The 21,980-nt window shown below is 48.3% G+C and overlaps 1 protein-coding gene across 1 annotated transcript in view; it reads left to right on the forward strand.

The window, feature by feature from the left end:
• The first annotated feature begins 6,864 nt into the window (after positions 1–6,864).
• The window catches only part of Mapkapk2 (MAPK activated protein kinase 2), a 46,682-nt gene continuing 31,566 nt past the window's right edge, over positions 6,865–21,980 (forward strand). Inside the window, exon 1 of the mRNA XM_057770909.1 lies at positions 6,865–7,425. Coding sequence (XP_057626892.1) covers positions 7,189–7,425 — 237 coding nt within the window. The 5' untranslated portion in view covers positions 6,865–7,188. The remainder of the gene's footprint in view (positions 7,426–21,980) is intronic.

Genomic DNA, 21,980 nt, shown 5'->3' on the forward strand with positions numbered 1-21,980 from the left:
TTGTGGTTGGGACAGGGGATGGGGATGGGGAAATGACATCCCAACTGGTCATCAGCTTTTTGAGTGATGGCGTTTTCAGTGGTGAGAGCAGCAGAAATAGTTATTATTTTAGAGTGTAGCTGAGAAGGTAGAATGAGATTCCTTTTGTTGTTGTTACTGTTGAGACCTGTACCCTGTGGCCCATGCTGTCCTGGAACTCACTATGTAGCCCAGGATAGCCTCAAATTTATAGTAATTCTACTGCCTTGCTTCCTGAGCGCTGAAATCACAGATGTGAATCACAGTTTCTAAGGATGTGTTTGTGTGTGTGCGTGCATGTGTTGCTTTTGTGTGTGCATGTCTGTGTGTGCGTGCACGCATGCTCTGCCACTAAACTACATATCCAGCAGAATGAGATGATTTTTATGAAAGTATCTGTCGTATAACAACAGTTCACATTGATAGAAGTCAATTTTTATGTGTCAAGAACAGCTCAAACTATCATTCTTTAACTGAATCAAGGGAATAACATCTTTTCGTTGTACAAAGCAATATTGAGGTGTAATTGGGATTTGAACCCCTGGATTTGATTCCACCATATCTGGCTACCTTAAAACTATGTTTGTGGTGGAGCTGTTTATCATCATATCCTTAGGAAGCCTTCACTTGACATTCACACAAATCCTCACTAACCTTTCTGTCCTCTTTCCTCCTTCTGTTTACAAATGGCAAAATACCAGGCATCACCTGGTCACCAGCAGAGACCCCTGTATCCTTTTCATTGACCCATCCTATTTGTATTCCTGGATGGTGAGCTCCTTTTTCTTTGATTTCTTCCCCAACACATTGTCCAGGCAATATATTCACCTATATATAGCAAGTGGTATGCAAGATACATGATAAATAAAAGGGAAGAACCCTTGAGACAGGAACCTGGGCTGGGTCTGCTGCAATGCAGGTAGATATTTCCCTCTCTTCCAGATACTTACCAGCTTAAGTGGTGAGATTTAGGGTTTAGTGCCATCAGGCTGGGCCTTGCTGTTGACTTGCAGAGGTGAAGTTTCTATTCCTCTTCAGGTTCTTCCTCTTTCTCTTTCCATTCCCATTCTTCGCAGCTGCTCCAGCTGCTCCTCGTTGTGGCTTCAACTGTCAAAGACTGGGGTGTAGATATGGGTAGTGCCCGTGGGGGAGCATACACTTCCTCCCCTATGAGGTTCTCAGGGAAGGCACTGCCAACAGTATTTGTTCCCAGAAGAACTTCTTTTCGAGAGATGGAAAGGGAAGATAGGAACCATCGGAGACTACTCTTTTGAAGTCACTTTCTGGATCAGAAATTTCTGTTACTAATGATGCTTACACATTTGTCGTTGTTTTGCTTTGGTAATTTCTCATTTTATCTATGAAATTTAGTCCTATTACTTGAAGGTGGCTTGGGTCCTTTTGTCACCAAGTCATGACAAGGGTGAGTCTACTAAGGTTCTGTTGTACTAGCCACAGACACAAAGCTACTTCTTCTGTGTGCACCTGCATTTCAGTCCGACTGTGGCTGGCTCCCTCTCGTCTGGAGACGCTCTTCAAACATTATAAAGAAACCGATCTTTGTAGATCTCCATTCTGCATCCTCCACTCTTCATATGGAGTCAGAATAAAATGGAAACTTTGACTCCTTGGTGGTTTAAATTAGGGGTTAGGAAGTCTGCTGGAAAGATAGTGTCATTGGCTCCTGTATGATTCCTACCACACAGATTTATAGGGACCTACGGTATAAAAACAGAATAGGCCAAGAGGAAGTCTTTGAGATTTAAAGTTGATCCAAAAGTGAGGTTACAGCCAATATTTCTTTAGGATTTTCTTGCTTAAGTATGGGAGAACCATGTAGACATTAAGGTATATGGATGGATGTGAGGGCAATTTGGCTATGACATCTTGATATTCATCACCAGAACTGATTCTGTTCATCTGGATGGCTAAAAGGGTGCCCCTTCCTCCCTTTCCACTCCATACGTAGCTCTCTAGGGTTGTATGTTCCATCAAAAAGGACAGTGTCTTCTATAGGGGAGAGCCATGCTTTGGTTGGTGATACCCAAGTAGCTGTGCTTTCCTGCTGGAAGCTCCAAACGGCTCTCAAGAAGGATATGTGAGACTCTGTCTCCTCAGGATTTATGTAGGAGCTGTAAGCATGGACAGTGGGTCAGAAAGACTTGGTTCTGACCTTTGCTGGAAGAACAACCCCAATGAAGTTATTTCTCTAGATCTTAACGTTCTCATTTATATAATAGATACTTATCAATAACAGCATATATCACACAGGGCTGTGTAATAGAGCAGATCTGGCTGTAACTGAAAGACCTAGAACACCAGGCTCTTCATCAAGAAGGACACTCTTTGTCTTCTACATAAAGGTGTCTGTAAGTTTAAGACTGAAATGGTTGGTCTGGGTTCACTAAGACCCAGGTTCTTTGTACATTTTATCTGTTACCCTCAAATGGCAGCCTTCATTTCCATGATCCAAGAGGGCTGCCCAACCTCCAGAGGTTTTCATTCTAGGTGGTAGGAAACAGAAAAGAGGAGGGAATATTTTGTGCCACTATTCTAGGACATAACAAACCTCCACTTACTCCAAACAGGGAACCAATGGCAGATAAAAGTAGGGATACTGACTAAGTTCAGCTTGGTGAATCAATGAGTTTAGTGTTACATACAGAAATATGGGCAAGGAGTTACTACAGGAGCAGAAATGGCTCAGAGACAGCTGTGTCACCAGAGCCCACCCCAGTATGGATGGCAGCTCATGAAAGCTGGAAACAAAGAGTTCATTAACAATCTGCAGGTAGCTCAACAGGCTGGAAAACATCCTTTTCAGGTAGTTCATGAACACCTCCAAAAAATTACGTTGCCAAACTTCTGACTGAGTTGAACCTAGCACACAAGATACACCATGAAAGACCTGATTAATAGCACCTTCAATCAGCAGGAAGTAGTCTATAGAACTATGCCCATATTCACAAATAATGTTTGATACTATGGGCCTGTAGGCTAAAGATGGATACCCCAACAGTACAGAAGAACTTTGGGTGACTGTCTAGGCAGCGAGATGTCTCTGTCAATTCTAGAGTTTTAGAAGTTGCTTGCAATGCACTTGCTGTTTACTTAAGTAATATTAGATCCTCTGGAGTCTTTGATGGAGTTAAAAAAATAGATAGTTATAATTATAGTTTTCCTTAGTTATGATAAAAGATAAAGTAGATATAAATATTATAACTGTAATTCTTACTTGATACCTGTTTTGTCATATGTAATTTTACTATGTTAAAATTAAAGCCTTCCTTTTTATTTAAACAGGAAAGGGGAAGTGATGTGGGATTCCCCTCTGTATGCTGTGAATCTCATTGGTGAATAAAGAAACTGTCTTGTTGATAGGGCAGGACTTAGGTAGGCGGGGAAAACTAAACTGAATTCTGGGAGAAAGAAGGGCAGAGAAAAAGAGAGGCCAGGTAGCCCTGCTGGAGACAGACACTGGAACTTTAGCTGGCAGGCCACAGCCATGTGGTGATACACAGATTGATAGAGATGGGTTAAATTAAGATGTGGAGTTAGCCAGTGGGAGGCTAAAGCTAATGGGCCAAGCAGTGATTTAATTAATACAGTTTCTGTGCGGTTATTTTGGGGCTGGGTGGCTGGGAGCCAGCAGGCATCTTCCTTCAACAATGTAGCCTAGCATGGCCTCAAACTTGCATCAATCCTCCTGAAACATCCTCTAAAGTGCTGCGTTTACAGGTTTAAGTCATTCTGTCCATCTTTTAATGATACCTTTAAATGTGTCTTCTTAAACTAAAATTGTATAAAAAGGAAAGCAAGGGAAGGGTGGATAGAGCATGTAGGTGACTGTTGTCTTGGGTAACGCACACGGGGGATGAGCTGGAGGGTACCTAGGAATCATCTCTTTAAACGCACGCTATTGTTCAAATCCTAGTTTGTGTTTTGGGTAGTGGGTCCACAGGTGCCTTTGGCATTATAACTATAATCAAATAAAACCAGAAACACACAAACATGTGTCATGGATCTGGGACTAGAACTGAGGCAACTCTATATACGTTTGGTCCTTATATTACTTCATGTATACTATATTACATGACGTATGCATTTGCATGTCAATACAGATCATACCTTTTTGTAAATAGATTCCCAACGTTCTTTTAGGTAATGCTTTGCTGGGGCTCATAACCAGGGCTTTGCACATAGTAAGCATATACTCTATCACTGAGCTATAGCCTCAGCCTGACTTCCAACTTTGGAATTGCTTTTACACAGCCTTAACAATGCTTGCCGAAGTAGCTCACTACAGATGGCTGAGAGGCGTGGTCATTGATAAGCAGGACTTTGGGTTTTATTTTTTTCCTTATAATATCTCTACAATATGGATAAAGCAGATGCCATTTCTATTTTTTTTAGACAGGAAAGAAGGAACTGGGGGGTCAGGGACTTTTGTGAGGTCACGTGGCTAGCTGGTGTTAGGACAGAAGCTCTGGGTCTCTTGTAGAATGAATGCCTTTTCCTGTGGCTCTTCCTACTATCCAGCTACTCACTGGTTACTCATTTATACTGCTCCATGCCCAGATGTCTTGCCCTTTTGAGCTGTGTTCACATGGGTGTACTTTTGGGGTGTGCATGTGGAATATGTGTCTTGGTTGTCCTGTGTGTTCCCTAAGTCTATCTGGCCTTTGTAACTCCAGAAGAAACGTTCCACTGGGTTTCTGTGATCCATTATTCCCAGGACCTCAGGTTTAGGCATCCCTCCAGAATTCCCCTTACATGGAAAGGCAGCTCAGTGTCGGGAGCTGGTCTCCAGGCAATGGGAACAGAGCGAGAAGCAAGGAAATGATGCTTGAGAAATGGTGGTGTTTAATATCTCATGAGAACAGATGCTGTATGCCTTATGAAGAGTTATCATAGACGCCATCTCATTTAATTGTTACTCAGTTATGATTGAAAATGTTAGGATTTTTCTCATTTTTCAAGATAGAGGTGCTTAAGGTACCTTACTAGGACAACTGGGTCCTGCTCATTTTTGGCTTGTTGTTTTCCCCTGTGCCTTGCTGCCTCTGAATAGCTCACTCTTGTTCCAGCCTTCTGAAAAGAATCAGGTGACGGCTGAATTCCAACAAGAAGTCCTGGAGACCCTACCCTGCTCGGTGGGGGTGCAGGGCAACACAGAGGTAGTAAGGATGGGAGCCCCTTCCACTTGAGCCGCTGAGGACTTCCTCCTCCACATCCCTGAGTTCCTTTCTCTGTTCCTGCATCTCTGAGCAGTGCCTTTAAAACATCAGGGAAACCTGGAATTGTCCAGCTCCAGTCATCTAGCTTCTAGGGGCAGAAGGAAGCCAGCCAGCTGCAGACTTGTGAGTGAATCTGCCTTCTCTCCCTAGGCCCACCTCTGCCACACTGCTGTCCCAACTACCGTGTCTTCCCCACTGGACTAGGATTATCACCATCTGTCACCACAGGGCTGAGCTCAGAGCATCACTGAAGAAAGGGCTACCTGAAAGGGGACCTGATGTCTCCTTAGTCCATAGTGAGTTTTGCTGGATCCTGAGATAGTGACTACAGTCCTTCACCTTTTCATTTCTGCCTTCCTTGGGACAAGCATATTCTGAAACTCCGAACAGCGAGTAGACACTAGCAAAAGAGCCTTACCCTCCTGGGTTATGTCTCCAAGGCCCTTGTCTCAGGACACTGCCTCATCTCCAGAGTGTTCTTGGGACATATTAGCGACTATGTGTGGCCTTGGGTCAGACCTCATCTCTGGGCTGTCTGCATCTGTCGGTAACTTGGAGCTGTTTATTGACTTTGTCCCTTGGTCTCATTTCTCAAGTGATCTGACAGTCAGAGCCTTGTGGGTCTCAGCCATGCTATTGGGCAATTAGCCCCCTTTCCTCAGAGACTGGTACTTGAACAAGGTTGCTTAAAAAATACTTCTTACTGGTTGTAGCCTCAGGGGTGAATTCCCCCACCCTAGAACCGTTCCTCAGCCCTTCCCCTTGAATTCAGAACACAAGGGGAAGGTATATGTAGGAAGTTTGTGGGTGTTTGAGACAGAGCCTGCCTTTGTTGCTCAGGCTAACCCTCTGACTGGTCATCCTCCTGCCTCAGCCTCCCGTACATAGCTGGGATTACAGGGCACTACAGCGCCCATCCCTGTTCCATATTGGGTCATTTCGGATTTAAATTAAAAATACGTTCAAAGCACAATAACCACTCGGGAGGCAGAGGCAGGCGGATCTCTGGGAGTTCGAGACCAGCCTGGTCTACAAGAGCTAGTTCCAGGACAGGCTCCAAAACCACAGAGAAACCCTGTCTCGAAAAAACCAAAGCACAATAACCAAATTGTTCATGATTACACAGCGATATATTTTCATGAGAAAAAAAAATGTGAAACTCACAAAAATGTTAAGAATATTGTGACTATTGCCTGACATCTGATCCTAAGATGAATAGCCTTGTAACTCCATTAGTGCCCCAGTACCCTCCACACCCCAGGGTCCATGTAGGCAGATCTTTATCAATCATTCGTTTCTTTCAAAATACACCCTCTCCAAATTCTCCGATGACCTGTCTTTTAGAACCCAGCATCAGGAGAACTATGGATTTTGTTTGAATTATCCAGCCGCTTTTCTTTTGCCCTCCCCTTTCCCTTCGCCTGACCCTGGTTAAGAACTAGGATTTCTCTTTACTCTCTCCCTGACTACCACCTCGCAATCCCAGCCAACCACGTCCCTTTGCTCTCCCGCCGCTGGACAGCCTCCCCTTTAAGGCCCACCCCTCCCCCATGCCCACGCCTCCTCCAAGCCCCACCCTCGGTCCTCCCCTTTAAGGACTAGCCCAGGACGCCGAGCAGCCTGTGACGCGGCCGCCGCCCCCGGGCTGCTACTTCTCGGCGCGGCGATTGCCCCCCGGCCGGGCCCCGCCGTCCCGCGTTCCCCGGAGCGCACGTCTCCGGGGGGAGGGAGCAGGGCTGGTGGGCGCCCGCGGCGCACAGCGGGACCCACGGGGCCCCGCGACCCGCCGAGCCTGGAGCCGGGCCGGGGCGGGGCAGCCGGCTCCAGCCCGGAGCAAACTTCGCCGCCGGGCGGGGCGTGGCGGGGACCCGGGCCCGAGCCGGAGGAGGGGGCGGCCGCGGCCCCCGCCTCTGCGCGCGAGTCGCCCGGCACCATGCTGTCGGGCTCTCCCGGCCAGACCCCGCCGGCGCCGTTCCCCAGCCCGCCGCCACCCGCCCCGGCCCAGCCGCCGCCGCCGTTCCCCCAGTTCCACGTCAAGTCGGGCCTGCAGATACGAAAGAACGCCATCACCGATGACTACAAGGTCACCAGCCAGGTGCTGGGCCTGGGCATCAATGGGAAGGTGCTGCGGATCTTCGACAAGAGAACCCAGCAGAAATTCGCCCTGAAGGTAAGTCTGGGCCGCCGAGGAACACGCTGGGATCGGTGCAGCTTCCGGTCACCCCGCGAGTGATCGGGACCCGAGAGGAGTCTCGGGGACTGCCATGTTGGGGTGCGAGTGGGATCCAGCCGGTAGCCACGCGTGGGTCCGAGTCTCTGCTCGCTTCACCCGGCGCCGAGGCCACGGTGGCCCCATCCTCCTCCCTCCCTCCTTCCTTTCTGCGGGCACAAAAGGCCCTTTACTCATTGAGCTGGTTGGTCGGTCGGTTTGGAGAAGTTCGCTCTCTGAGGTTTACTTAACCCTGCTCCTTATTTGGGAGCCGGAAAGTGACTTAGCTGTCCGCGGCCTCGCGAGGTCGGCGCTCAGTGGTGGGGCGCGTCGGCGCGGTGTTGGAGACAGGGGACCCCGCCTCCGTGCCCCGCGATTGTCTGGAACCGCCAGCGCCTGTCCTGCTCTGCCCCGCAGGCTGTGCCGCGCTGTTTCCATTGCTCCACGCACCGTAGGAAACATTTTCTGTGAGGCAGGCAGGCTGGGCCCAGTGCTGTTTCTGCAAGCCTAGCTTGGTCCTGGTAGCTCGCGACTCAAGGCTGGAAAGCCTATTTTCTTGCGTTTCGGAAACGCACTCTTTTAATCTCTCCAGGTCCATCTGTCTCTTTCTGTGTCTCGGTGTCTCTGTTTCTTTGGTAGTGGAGAATGGGGATTTCAAAAGGTCCCAGTGAAGGGTGAGTCTGTCATTCAGGGTCCCTACAAAGTTTTCTTCTTCCAAGGGTTTCAAGTTACACCATGTCTCTAAAGGTCACTATCAAGTTTCTTTCCCCCTGGGGTGTCTCAATGATTGGAGGAGCGAACTGCTTCCTGTGTTATATTTTTCTCTTCCCCTTCAGCCCACACAGCTTGCTTTGTGTCAGCTATTATATACTACCCATGAGTTATGGGTGAGACTGTTGGTATATACCTTCAGTTGGACTAAAACCCTTTGGTACTTTGTAGGGGGCAAGTAAGTCTAGTTTCTATTCCAGGATATTGTTTTTGCTGTCTTCATCCTCAACATCAGATTTTTTTTTTTTTTTTTTTAAACTGTAAACTCTTGCTGCAGGATCTCGGTTGTTGCTTGGTGTTGAATGTCGGGGCGGGACTCTTATCCCTGCCGTGAATATTGCAGTTTTTGTACTTTTCCCTCCCCTTTCCACCCGTATTAGTAGCAAGTGAGGAAAGGACTTGGTTGGGTTGCTGTGGCTCTGACCTTGGGGACTAGAGGTGTACGAACAGTTTGACCACAGTTAACTGTATGGCTGAGGAAGTGACAGATGTTCTTTCCCGGAAAGATTTCCCCCTCCTCTGAGATGCCATCTGCCTTTACCCATCAGCAGGCTGGGGGGGCACTGGCTGTTGATTCTCTTGGATAGTTGGAACACAATATAAAGACTTCACAACAAAACCCCTTCTCCCTGCCTGTTCTACTGCACACACCATCCTATGCTGTCAATTCAGACCCTGGTGTAATTAACAGAAGAGAAGTTCGTGTATTTTTTTTTTCTCTCCTTTGAATAGGTTTGAAAGGGAAAACCCTAGCAGCACATTAAACAATCCTAGTGCTTCTCCTTCTCTAGTCAGAGTGGGTGAAGATTGAAGCCGGAGTCTGTTTTGACAAGCAGCCTGCTCCTGGATCTTAGAAGCTGACTCAACTGTTAAATTGCAGATTTCTCATACGTCCATGAGTTAAGATTTAATAATAGAGGAAGGAAGGAGAGCCAAGATACTTGGAGAATGGCAGCAGAGCAGGCAGCAGCGCTTTCCTACCCAAATATTGGCTGAGACATAATCACAGCCGTGGGGGAGCTTGTTAAAGGAAATCCCGGCTCAGTGACACGCACCACAGAGATTTCTGCGTATGACACTTCAAAACTTCAGGTGTTGAGTCGTGAAACGATTTCAAAACAAGGAGCCTTTTAACGCAGCATCAAGGGAAGAGCATATAGTGAACAGGCTGCGTTGATGACCCTTTGGAGGCTAAGAAAAGACGAGACCTGTGCTCTGTAGAGTACCCTGAACCCATGCGGAAGGCCCCAGGGCGTAGTGTGGCCCAGCAGCCTGGCTCTTAGGGGATTTTGGGAGACAGCCGTCTTGTAGCCCGTAGATACGATAGGGAATGAAGGCTGCTCACAGGTTCTGCTCTTTGTTCTAGTAAGCAAAACCAGAGCTTTAAAAATGATCCAGAGCCGGGCGGTGGTGGCGCACGCCTTTAATCCCAGCACTCGGGAGGCAGAGGCAGGCGGATCTCTGTGAGTTCGAGACCAGCCTGGTCTACAAGAGCTAGTTCCAGGACAGGCTCCAAAACCACAGAGAAACCCTGTCTCGAAAAACCAAAAAAAAAAAAAAAAAAAAAAAAAAAAAAGATCCAGAGATGGCTTTGCAGTTAGGAGCATTTACTGCTCTTACAGAGAACTGTAACTCGAGTTCCAGGGATTCAGACAGCCTCTTCTGTTTCCAGTGCTCACGCTTAGACAATCACTGCACACTCATACATGCCGGCAAAACACCAATACACATAAAGTAAAAATAAATAAAGGAGCCAACTGGCCCTGCTGCTTTCCCATTGTCCTCGTTGGGAAGCTGATGTTTAGATGCTTTTGATGGGTGCTGTCACCTTGCTTCATCACCCTCCTCGCCAGCCTCTGAGTCACACGTACACTTCCAGTCAGGTAGAAGCCAGCTGAGAGGGCAGCACTGTCCAACATATTCATTTTGCAGATGAGAAAACCAAGGCCCAGAATGAGGGCATGCCCTGCCCAAGGCGAGTGGAGACTCCTGCCGTTCACTTGCTGGAGGCAGGAGCTGAACCCGGTTCTTGTTTGCAGTCTCAGGCCCCTCCCTGCTTGTGGCTGTAGTGGTCTGGACAGGCATGCAGCTGGTTGCTGTACAGTACCTTGAGACTGAAGAGCTGCTTGACCTATTGGCCCATTCGTCGGCCGACGACACTGGTGGGTATGTGACACCTCTCAGTCGTAGTTACTAAAGTTGGAGAGGCAGCTTCTAAACCATCCTGGCAGCTCCATGAGTTTTGGATCTGTAACAGGTCCCCCCCACCCAACTAGGGACTTTGTGATAGAAATACTATTTATTATTCTTCGGAGATTCTCTTATTTCTTTGGTAGGGACACCTAGCCTCAATCCATTTGTGTATGAGTTGGCTATATTCCCTGCGGGTCACTTGGCTGCATTCGGCTTCACTGTATCGTGGTGACGCTTAGGTATTAGCTGAACAAATTTAATTAAAGCCCGTACTATTGTCCCACTCTTCTGTTCAGTGCTGATTAGGTGAAGCGTGTTATTGCTTTACAAAATAGGGAATGTTGTCGTAACTTATCTCTTGTTTGTCTTTCCATTGCGTAGACTAGAGGAAGCCAGGTCCTGCAGTTTCTTCTCTTTCTCCAGTGTGTCTCCCTCACTAGGTCATTTAAGTGCCATAGTGACGTAGCTGCTTTTGGTATCAGAATGAGATTAGAGCCTCCCACCATTGGCCAGGACGTCGTTGAAGGGCAACACCAGCACCCTCACCCGCCCTGCCCCCCTGCACAGGCAATGTCCTCCTTCTGTGTCCTCACTGGAGAGATGACTGATAGCGTGGCTGCCAGGGGCGGTATCGCAGTTTGACGTGTGCTGGATGGAAACGTGAGGTGAGGAAAGTCTCGTGATCGTGCTGTGCAGTTTGGTTCCAGGTAGTTGAGAGTTTGCGGAGCATTTCCCATGTGTTTATTCGGATAGTGCCCTGTAAAATGTTGGGGGTCAAGAAACCTATTTGGAGAAGGCAAATGACAGATGTAGGCAGAATTGTCAAATATGATAGTCACGGTTTGTATATTGCTGTTAATATTAAACGTAGCCCACATGAAGGCATCAGAACAAACAAACAATGCAGCTGGCAGGCACAGTTTGAATGTCAAGAAGACCCATCTCGGCCATTCTTGCAGAGACATCTACTGGACTTTTCTGGCCTGGGGGCTAAATTGTGTGACCAGAAATAGAGGATTCTGAAAGAGGGACGTCTGTGGGGATCGATGACGCTGAGGGACGCTCTGGCTGTGGCAGTGGGAACTTGCTGCGCCTCTGAGGAATGAGTGGGTCTGCCAGAAGTTGTGAAACTGGCTGCAGCTAGAGCTGAGGGACAAGCAGGAGACCAAGTAGGTCAGGAGCAGTGGGGCCAGATCAGAACTGAATTTACCTGTCTTTGGGTCAAATCAACCTTAAAGTGGTTTTTTTTTTGTTTTGTTTTTTGTTTTTGTTTTTTTTTTTTTTTGTGGCAGGGTGGGTGTGAGGGAGGGCTTGTGGATGTCATAAAGAAAGGCTCGGCATCATTGAAGTTGGGGTTTGTGGACTTTTCGATGGACAGATCAAATTTCTGCCTTCAGAGGACATTTCCCACTTTTGGAAGAAGATTCCAGGCATGCTGTCCTGGTCATGACCTCTCTCTCTCTCCTGAAACAGGACTCTGGGCTTCTCTGATGCAGGATTAGAAGTGGGTTAGTTCATGGCCCTTTTTCATTTGTGAATTCTGGGCTTTCACAGAATTTGAAAACTCTCTAGTTAAACTACGGTTGACTGAAGGGAGAAGCAAAGGGCTGTGCAGCCTCAGGGCTGCTGATTGGTGGGGTCTGGGAGGCGGAGTGCTTTCTTTGGAGGAGGGGAAGGCATGGGTAGCTCTGGTTGGAAAGACCGGGAGTTGGGATGTTATCAGTGGCGCAGGTGCGAGAATGAACACAGGAGCCAAATCCCCGGTCTGGAGGCAGAGTCAGGCTCCTGCTCCAGGAATCAAGGCGTGAGGGGTCTGTGTCAGAGGCATGGTAGCTAAGGTGGGCAGTGTCAGCTGCTAGGGCCCAGTAGGCTCTCTCGGGTTGCTTTTGGCATCACAGCCCACACTGGCCTGCCTCCTTTGTGCCTCTTGCCCTCTGAAGGGTCATGTTGAGGTGTTCCCCCCCCCATCCCTTCTGTGTGGTTCTGTGCCTTGGATGGAAGTGAGTCGTCAGGGCAGAGTTATTTGTGTTTGTGGGGACTGGCAACTCCTCTTGATAGTTGAGTAATAATGGGTACTCCTTGGTCATGTTTGTCACCTCCTCCATCCGCCTGAGGAAGAGAGTGGGCTGCTGAGGAAGGCACAGTGCTGTGTCCCAACATCTGGTTTGCTTGTGGGCAGCAGAGCCATGTGCTATGAAACCTGCTCTTGGTGTGGGTTTCTTAGACTGATTGGTTTCCCGCAGGGAGTGGTGCTGGTACTGAAGACATCATCAAACACAGGTCCTTGGTCTCCTCACACGTAGCTTTTCACATAGCCCTCCTTGTAAATGGGGGTGTTGGTGAGGAGAAAGGGCCCTTCCAGAGGAGCTAGACACTATGTGTACTAGTAAGACTGAAGTGTCTTCTCTAATCATCAGGACTGATGCCCCTTGCTTGGGATCTTTAAGACTGACAGTATATATTTTGAAGTATATAAGTTCATACGTAAGTTCAAATATAAATACACAGAAATATAAATGGAAAATATTTTTTATTTATTTTCAAGGGTTATATTCTAGATAAAAATGTAAAAAAAGTATCAAAACCAAATAGTAACAGCAACAAGAAAAAAGAAACAACCCTAAACTCTCAAATGGTCTAGGTTTTATGCCTTGTTAGTTAATTGTGTGACTTTGAGTAGGTCATTCACTTTCTGGTGTCCAGCTGCCTCCATCGAGAGCTGGCGTCTAGCTGTCACCAGGCAAACCCTGGTAGTGTGGGGTGGTGCAAGAGGCCATGCTGGAGGCCAGAGGCCCAGGGCAAGAGAGATGCTTGCTGACTAGCTCTGTGTTGAGTGGTCAGCAGTACCTGGGCCAGTGTGGATGCCCATTCCATGGGTGTACTGTGTCTTTATTGAGCAGCTGCTCTCTCCCATCTGAAAGCTTAGAAAGTATTTCAGCCCACTGCTCAGCAGAGAGGATGGCTACATCTGCTCTTGCCTTGAAACTAGAAGAATCTTAGTGGAGTGTCAGTACAAGGTGGAGATGGGGGCTCTCCTGTTTTGCTTCCCCCAAGTTCTTTGCCATTTGAAGTCAGGGGCATTTGGAGGCCACTGTGATTGGCTGTGAAGGAAGGCTGTGTTTACATTGGGGCATCTGACTTGGGGTAAGTATGGCTGAATTGTAGCCACACCATTGCTGCTAGCTGGTCTTTCTCTTGGCATGAATGAGACTTCATTCACTTGAAGGAGTGCCTTTTAATCCTTCCAGACTCAGTTATGGGCAAGGGACTGTTCTGAGCCTGTTGATGGGAACTGGTTCCCAGAGTAGATGAGGATATTAAGGTTTCTGGGTGGGACCACTGACCCTCAGAGAGGGCTGGGGTTTAAGGAAGCCAGTGTGGGGGCACATCTGGAAGAGCTTACCTTTCCTTCCCCTCCTGTCTGTGCCAGGCTAGAGCAGTGGTTCAGCATGCATGGTGGGATCTTGTGTGCTAGGCTGGCCTGCTTTTCTTTGGAGGAGGAGTGATCATGAGGTTGGGCTTGGCCTCTGGCTTTGTCGTGTTCTTGGAGACTTTATTCTGTGGTCCAGTAAATATCTCCACATGCCAGCTGGGAGGTGGTGGAGCCTGGGACATGTAGCCTCAAGGTCAACCTCTGTTTGTATGGGATGTTCTTCTTCAAAATGAGAAAAGTTACATGTTTATCCCGCTGGGAACTTCATACGAAAGGGCATCTCATCCTTGAGGGATGTCTTCAGGCTTCCCGACGAGGACCAGTTGGACTCATCAGGAAGGAAGAGTGGCGACTGCAGGTGTTGTCTCTGTGTAAGGTGATTCTGCCTGAGCAGACAGGAGGGAGCTGTGCCATTGATGCCTTCCTTCTTGTTTATCTTCATGCTGAGTCTTCCCTGACTCTGAAGCAAAGGTGACAGACATATCTTTTGTCCCTGGGAAGATGGGGACCCCGGGGGTTCTGGCTTATGCTTATGCTGATTCCTGCTCCTTCCCTTGGTGCTCCTTCCCCTCCCTGTTCTTCATGGCAGGTGATTGAGTTGGTCCCCTCACTGGCATTGTGATTATCCATGTTACTGGGAGCCTCCCAGACCCTCCTGGCCATTTACAGCCTGGCCTCCTGCCTTGGACCCAGGACTCATTTCTAGTGTCTAAAAATAAGTCGCCACCGCAGCACTTTTTATAGCCAGGCCCGGGTTTCTGTCCCAGGTCTTCTTGCCACACACTGAAATGTTTATCTCATTTTTCACCTGTGCCCTCCTTCTGCGCCCTTTTCCCTTCCAGCCTGAGCTTGGTGGGTAGTTCAGACCCTGGCTGTGGCTTCTCCAGGAGCCTTGATTCAGTTGGACAAAGGCTCTAAGGGGGCATCCTACTCATTCCCCAGGGAGAGGACCCGACAGAGGAAGATGAGCAAGGTTTTAGACAGTTAGGCCTTCTGCTATGCTTGCCTCTGGCTCTGCTGCTTCTCAGCTCTTGCCAGTGGGTATGAATCTGCCCCCAGTACGTACCCTGGCCTGGGACTCAGTGTGCTGCCTCTCTGTCCTGTTGTCCTGTTTCTAAGTCACACTCTCCACCCCATGGTGTGGGGCTTCATGTTACCACATCCTGAAGTATGACCTCATTCTATTGACTTCCAGGAGTAACCAGGCCCTCCCTGGTTTTCTGAGTATCTCCTTGATGAGTTGGGCCAAGGTACTTCAGTGCCTCAGCCACCTAGGAAGGGTACAGAGAACAGAAGGCCTTTTACCTGCTCACTGCAATGGCAGAGACATCGATTGTGTCCTTCGAGGTGAATCCTCTCTTTGTAGCTGCTGGGGTTCAGTGGAGCAAGTGAGGAAGCTGTGCCGGTAGAGTGTCTTAGCTGGAGACACCGTGCAGGGTATCTCCTTCACGTCTGTCTGAGCGTTCCAGTCCCTGGACAGGTGCTGATACAAGTCATGACTCAGATCCATGTTCTGTGTCTGTTTCCTAGAATTAAGGTGTATTTGTGGGGTAGGGGTATAAGGGATTAGTGATAGGAGCCAAGAGGTGGGACTTGAGGAGTCCTCTGCCTCCGTGGAGCTAACTACCTGGACCGGTGTTTCACCGACTGTCCTCTGTGTTCTCTTGTCCCCAGGGCCTCATTTCTTCTACAGGGAGCACTTTATCGACCATGACCCACTGGCCTCTAGGTGGGGGAGGAGCTGGGTGTAGTTGCTAAGAGTTTATTTTTAACTGTGACAGAAGGGGCCCCTGTCCTCAGAATAGCATGCATTCTTTCTCTCCCATCGAAGCCTTCCTCTTTGACCTCTGATTCTTAGGAGAAAGCTTGTAGACTTCTAAGGAGCAGACTGCAGGAGCTGGGGAGGAAGACACTGAAGGAGGAGCCTGCCCATTGCTTGTCCTGCCTGGCTTCTGTAGAGCTCAGAGTGTGCTGTGGGGGAGTGGAGGGTGGCCAGGGCCGTGAGTGGAAGGAACTCAGAGCATCCTAGGAATGCGGGCAGACTGGCGGAGACCACTCATGCCCTGGTGTAGGAGAGGCTGGGCTAGCCAGGGGTATCTCATGCCTTTTCCCTCCTCATTACTTGCGTCTAGGCCCCTGGCAGGTCAGAGGCCCCAGTAGAGAGCACACTGTATCAGAACCTTTTTGTTAGTGTTCCTTCCTATGGAAAACTCGGTGGCACCCTCTTCTCATACTGCCAGGCTCACAAGCATCCATGCTGTCTCCAGAGCTGGGTGGGGATGTTTAGCTGCTTCATGCCCTTTCCTTCCTCTGCGCTGTTAGAGGAGTGGCAGCGGCCTTCTCCTGGATCTCACGCGCTCCCCGCATCGTTGACTTGATTGCCGTGGCTCAGATTCTTTGAAAGGAGATGAGATGGAGTTGGCCTAGTTAGAAAAGGAAGCAATGGAGAGATGACAGGCGGGTGGGGCAGTGACTCAGTCAGCGGTGGAATGGAGGTCTTCCCTGAGCTCCTTGGTGTGCTCTGGGGATCAGTTTGCCTAAAGCCCAGCTCTGATCCTGTAGCTTCCCCATTGGGTTTCTTCTGCCTGTTAACTATAGTGATGTAGCCAGATGCCTCCCAGGTCTGGTTGTGACCACTCCTCCCCCATGCTGGAGAGTTTACTTGTTTACAGTTTACTGAGTTTGCGCAGTCTCCCTGTTCTTCTTTGCCCCCTCTTCTTTTGCCACTTTTAGCCACCTCAGCCTTTTCTGTCCCCAGGAAGGCTGCTCTATCCTGAAGTCTTTTAGGCTCAAGCGAGTCCTGAAGCTCACCTAGCTCAGTAGCAGGGCATGTGCTTAGCATGTTCCATCCCTAGAATTCTTTCTTGCCCCTTCTTCTCCCAAAAAGGAAGTAGAAAAAAAATGGAATCTGTCAAACCCAAGAGACCCTTCCCTTCCCTGGCATGTCACATCGTAAGTGAGTTTCTCCATGAGCAAGATATTTGGCTCAATATTAGACCGGATGGTTAATTCCTTGGAAACTTACGTCTTTGTTTTTTTTCCCTTTTTTTTTTTTTTTTTTTTTGTTTTTTCTGAGACAGGGTTTCTCTGTGGCTTTGGAGCTTGTCCTGGAACTAGCTCTTGTAGACCAGGCTGACCTCGAACTCACAGAGATCCATCTGCCTCTGCCTTCCTATTGCTGGGATTAAAGGTGTGCACCACTGTTGCCTGGCTTGTTTTTTTCTTGTATCATCTTTTTCCTTTTTAAAAAGTTTATAAAATACACTATTTATTATATATTTTTTGTACATTCATGCATGTGTATGTGGGTGGGTCTCTACTTTTACCTTATGGGTTCCTTGGGTTGAAGTCAAATCGTCAGGTTTGTCAGCAAAGACCTTTACCCACGGGCCCCTTTCACCAACCATAAAAACAAAATTCAAGATTGGATGCATGGTAGCACTCAGAGCGGGACAGTGCTGGCTGGGCTCTGTGGGGTTTAGCTAGGGGTATAGTAAGACCCTCCCCTGTCAGTGTTTGTCCCTGCCCTGTCTCCTGGCAGCTGCTCCAGAGGGATCTTCTGGGTCTGACTCAAGGAGGTACTGTGCGTTTCTGTTCATGGAATTCTCATTCTTAATGTGAGAATTACAAGAATTAATGTTTCTCCCTCTTCCCTTCCCTGCTCTCTAGGGCCCCTGACTTTCCTTTCTCCCTCTCCCCTTCCCTGCTCTAGGGCCCCACTTTCCTTTCTCCCTCTCCCCTTCCCTGCTCTAGGCCCCCACTTTCTCTCCCCTTCCCTGCTCTAGGCCCCCCACTTTCTCTCCCCTTCCCTACTCTAGACCCTCCACTTTGCTCTCTGCGGAGACCCCCTTCTTGCGTGTGAAGTGTGCCACTCCCCTCCAGTCCTGACTAGCTCCAGACCCACAGCGGACAGAGATGCAGGCTGTTTCTGTCTGCTGGCCTTGGGCCTGTGTGTCGCAAGACCGACCAGTGTTGAGCATCAGATTGCCTGGTCTGAGGTCAGAGCTCTCAGTCTCATGGGGCCACTTATCTCCCACGTCCTGCAACTTGCATAGGAAAGAGAACCTGAGCAACCTGGTTTCCAGCCCTACCATTGTGGCCCTGAGCAAACCCTATGCCATGTTTGGATTTCCCTCAGTTTTTCTGTTTGTAAATCAGAAGGCTCAGACTTGGTTGGCAAGGCTGTGCACTGAATGCCTTTCCTTCAGTTTTCCATTGCCTGGAAAATGACTTGATGCTGGGGAAGAAGCGGTAGTTGGGTCCGAGGGGTCAAGCTGGCTGTACAGGAGCCGTCCCCTACCAGTTGTTTTTGTAGGCCAGTGTTATTTTATCCTCCTTTTGGCTGCAGTATTTTTATTCACCCACCCAGTGTTTGTGGATGTTTGTTTTCCCCCACGATGCCTCCTGTCTTCCCTGCTGACTGGCCATCAGGGCGCCCAGATGGCTGGATTAGCCTGGAATGGGAAAGTAGTGGTTGTCATCCCCTGGGGTTTACACCCCCTCCGTGTCCCTTCTGTGTGAGATGAGAGGAAGTCGGAGGCTTGAAGTGTTTATTTATTTATTCTTGTAGACCCCATATTCTAAGCAGGATTTGCCTTAGGCTATCTTATGTCCCCCTGCTACCGGATCCAGAATGTTTGCTACTTAAGGAAATTAATTAGGTTTAGTAAGATTGCTCACTGGATACCCTGCTGCCATGCCTGATCTGAGTTCGATCTTTAGAACCCACATGTGTGTTGTGGCATGTGTGTGTCTTACCCCCCATTGAAAATAGTAATAAGAAAATTAGTAGTGCCGAGCGAGAATGACCTTTGTAGAGCCGCATGCTGACTTTGATCCATACATCACCTTCTGTCTTCAGAGCTCTGTGGGTGCTTAGCTGCTCTCAGGCTTCTTGGATTAATCACAATTCTAGAGCAGGTGTGGAAGAGGGCAGCGCAGCCGATGCTGTGTGCAGCCCTGCGAGTCCTTGCAGTGGTGCTGCAGGGTAGGAGTCTGTTTTCTACAGAGGTGGAGACATGCTCAGAGTAATTAATTCGTTAGCAGTTACTGCACACCAAGTGTGAAGCATTATTTTAGGTTCTGGGGACAGGATTAGCTTATAAAACAGAGAAAACCCAATCTCATCTGCAGAGGGCTTGTGTTCTGTAGGGGAAGACAGAACACAGTAATTGAATGATACAGCTTGTCAGATAGTAACAGGTACAAAGGAGAGAATAAAAAGGGAAGAGGCTCTGAAATGCCAGGAACATTTGTCTCTTGTTTCCCCCGGCCGGTGTGTGTGTGTTGTTTTAGTTTTTCTTGGCAGGTAAGGAAAGGTGACTGACTTGTGGGTGAACTTCAGACTTGCTTGGTAGAAGAGGCATGTCAAGCAGAAGGAAAAGCCAAGGCCAGAAGCTGTAGATATGAGAATGCCAGACTCTAAGCTTTTTTCCTTTTTTGAGACAGGTTTCATGATATAGCTTGAACTGACCTTTCTTCATTTATAGATTGTGACCTTGTCTGTTCCTTCTGCCTGTTTCACCCTCTTCTACCGAGTGTGGGCTACCTATCTTGACTCTGAGAATGCCTGACTCTAAAACCTCTTCTGTAGTTCACAGTGCTGTCTCCAAGTAGTTCTTCCGTGGTCCCATTATTTTAGAACATAGGTGACCTAGCAACTAATGTTTTATTTTTAATATTTATGAAATGCTTTTCGCATAAATTGCTTCAATAGTAAGAATAGTTAGTAGACCTTGTCTATAGGAACTTAACAGGTTTGGGTGTTTTTGTTTTTTGTTTTTTGAGACAGTGTTTCTCTGTGTAGTCCTGGCTGTCCGGGAACTCGCTCTGTAGACCAGACTGGCCTTGAACTCAGAGATTCACCGTCCTCTGCCTCCCGAGTGCTGGGAGAACCATCACCACTCGGCTGGAAGCCGACCATTTTATACAAAGTGTATAAAACGAATGAAAACAGCCATGGCTACTGCAGTCTGCACTCTACTCTTGATTCTCCTCTGCTCTGCCACTCAGCTTTATTACTAGATCAGTGAAAGGCTCAGGGAGCGGGTGCTGTGTAAGTAGAAGAGAAAAGGCCACAGCTGGCCACAGCTGGCCAGTAATACAGCATACAGAGACACATGGGTGGGTCCCCCAGACAGGGCAGATAGAGGTGGGATTGCCGCCTGGTGCAGCCCAGGACACTACATGGACACACACCTGAGACAATCTGTGGAGGGTACAGGCAAAACTATAGCCCACAGCTGGGCTGTAGCAAGTGGGTGGGGCTGCAGGCTGCTCCCTTTTGTTTGACCAAGGGGAGAATGTTTCTGTTAATTGACTATCCTAAAGCTGACAGGAGTAGAAACCGGTAAAGAGTGTGGGAATGAAATTGCAGCAGTGTTGTTTTTTTTTTTCCCTCCCTGGGCCTAGGAGTACTTTACATTGTTAATTGTATTTAGGCGCTTAGGTGGAGGCAGACAGCAGTGCCCAGCCCTGGTCACCTCAGCTTCTGGCTTCCTGTCTAGGAGAGGGCAGGGCTGGGAAAGGAAGGTCTGGCGGTTAATGCAGTTGAGAAGTGAAGCAATGGGTTAGCCTCCTTTTTTTCCCTAAGCATGTGCTGTGACAAAGGAAGTTGCAACATTTTTTTTTTCTTTTTATAGAGTAAGAAAGAGGGAAAAAACCCATCTTCCAGTAAACTTCAAAAAAAAAAAAGTGTGTAGTCCTGGATGGTCTGTTGTTCACCCACCCCCACCTCCCTGTCCCTTCCTTGTGTAGTCATTTTAGGACTTTATTTCCCATCTGCACTTTCTGTCCTTCTCTAAGAGGCTGTCCGTGGAGCAGACTAGCTGTGTCTCTAGAGTGGGAAGTGGCCATGACTTGGACCGAGGATCTTGAGAAGGTCCCTCTCTCCAGCTCTCCACCCGTGTGTTCTACTGACGCACACTTGGAAGGTTGCTGGCACTCCTTGGATGTTGAGGGCTGTTTGAAAAGATGGCCTTGATGCCCATCTAGTGCTCTTCCTACCACCTGCGTCTGTGTTCGTGCGGTATTGCATAAGGTTGACGCAGCTTTTGTTTCTCAACTCAGATATCCACCTTCTCGGTAGATTCGAACTGTGTGTTTAGGCAGAAGCAGTGGGTGAGAGGCAGAGATCAAAGCTTGGACAACTCATGTTAATGTGTAGTTTTGGTCATGTTTGATTTTGGCCTCTGGGCTGGAGCTGGGCAGAAATCCAGCTGTATTTGGAAAGGAAGAGATAGATTTTCATAACGAAAACCGTGAGGTTTGGAAAGTCGTGGACTTAACTGACTTCCTGTATTTCTTTACTCAGATGCATTTTCTTTGTCTCAGCTTTCTGTATGTCAACATAGCCCCCAAATTCCAGTACAATCCAGCCTTGATATTCCAGCTGTAGTCCTCTAAGGGTGCTCTGGGTCATCCTTGGGAATGAGGTCTTCTTGCAGGTAGGGTGCTGGGTTGCCCAGGGCAGGCATAAGCCACCTGTGTTGGTTGTTGTCCCAGGAAGAAGGAGGTAAAGTTCTCTGGGGTGAGGGTCTTTGTTCCCTGGGAGTGCTCAGGTACTGGAGACACAGGCTTCTCCTGTCCTGCTGCTCCCCTTGGAGTTAATCAGTCCTGTCTTCCTGCTGGAGAGTAGAAGGAATGGGTGACATAGTTGAGTACATAAACCCTCTTCTGAAGAAACCTCTCTGGCCAATATGAGAACACCTCTCATGTTCTCACATGTAGTTACTTAAATTGAAATTAAGTAAGCCCTACCTCCATCTCCAGTGCCTAGTAGTCGGCCGGTGGCTACGGGATGATAAAGCACAGAACATTTTCTAAATAGAGATGATTGCTCTGGTCCAGACTTACCTAAACTTGGAGGGGACTCATGGAAGGGCACCTAGAAGTCAATCATTTAGAAAAAGATCTTTTCAAAGCATTTAGTCTGTCTGTTGCAGATAACATCCCATCATAGAGATGTTCATGTAGCCCTGTGGCCCCAACAGACTGCCCATCAGATTCACATGTGGGTAGCATGTGAAGGTGTGGCTTTCTGGGCATTGTCCTGTGTTTTATGAGGTCCTAGACTTTGTAGAGGAAGTATCCAGAGTGTGTGTCTTAAAAATATTTAAAA

This window comes from Chionomys nivalis, chromosome 5 (genome assembly GCF_950005125.1).
Source record: "Chionomys nivalis chromosome 5, mChiNiv1.1, whole genome shotgun sequence".
Lineage (NCBI taxonomy): Eukaryota > Metazoa > Chordata > Mammalia > Rodentia > Cricetidae > Chionomys > Chionomys nivalis.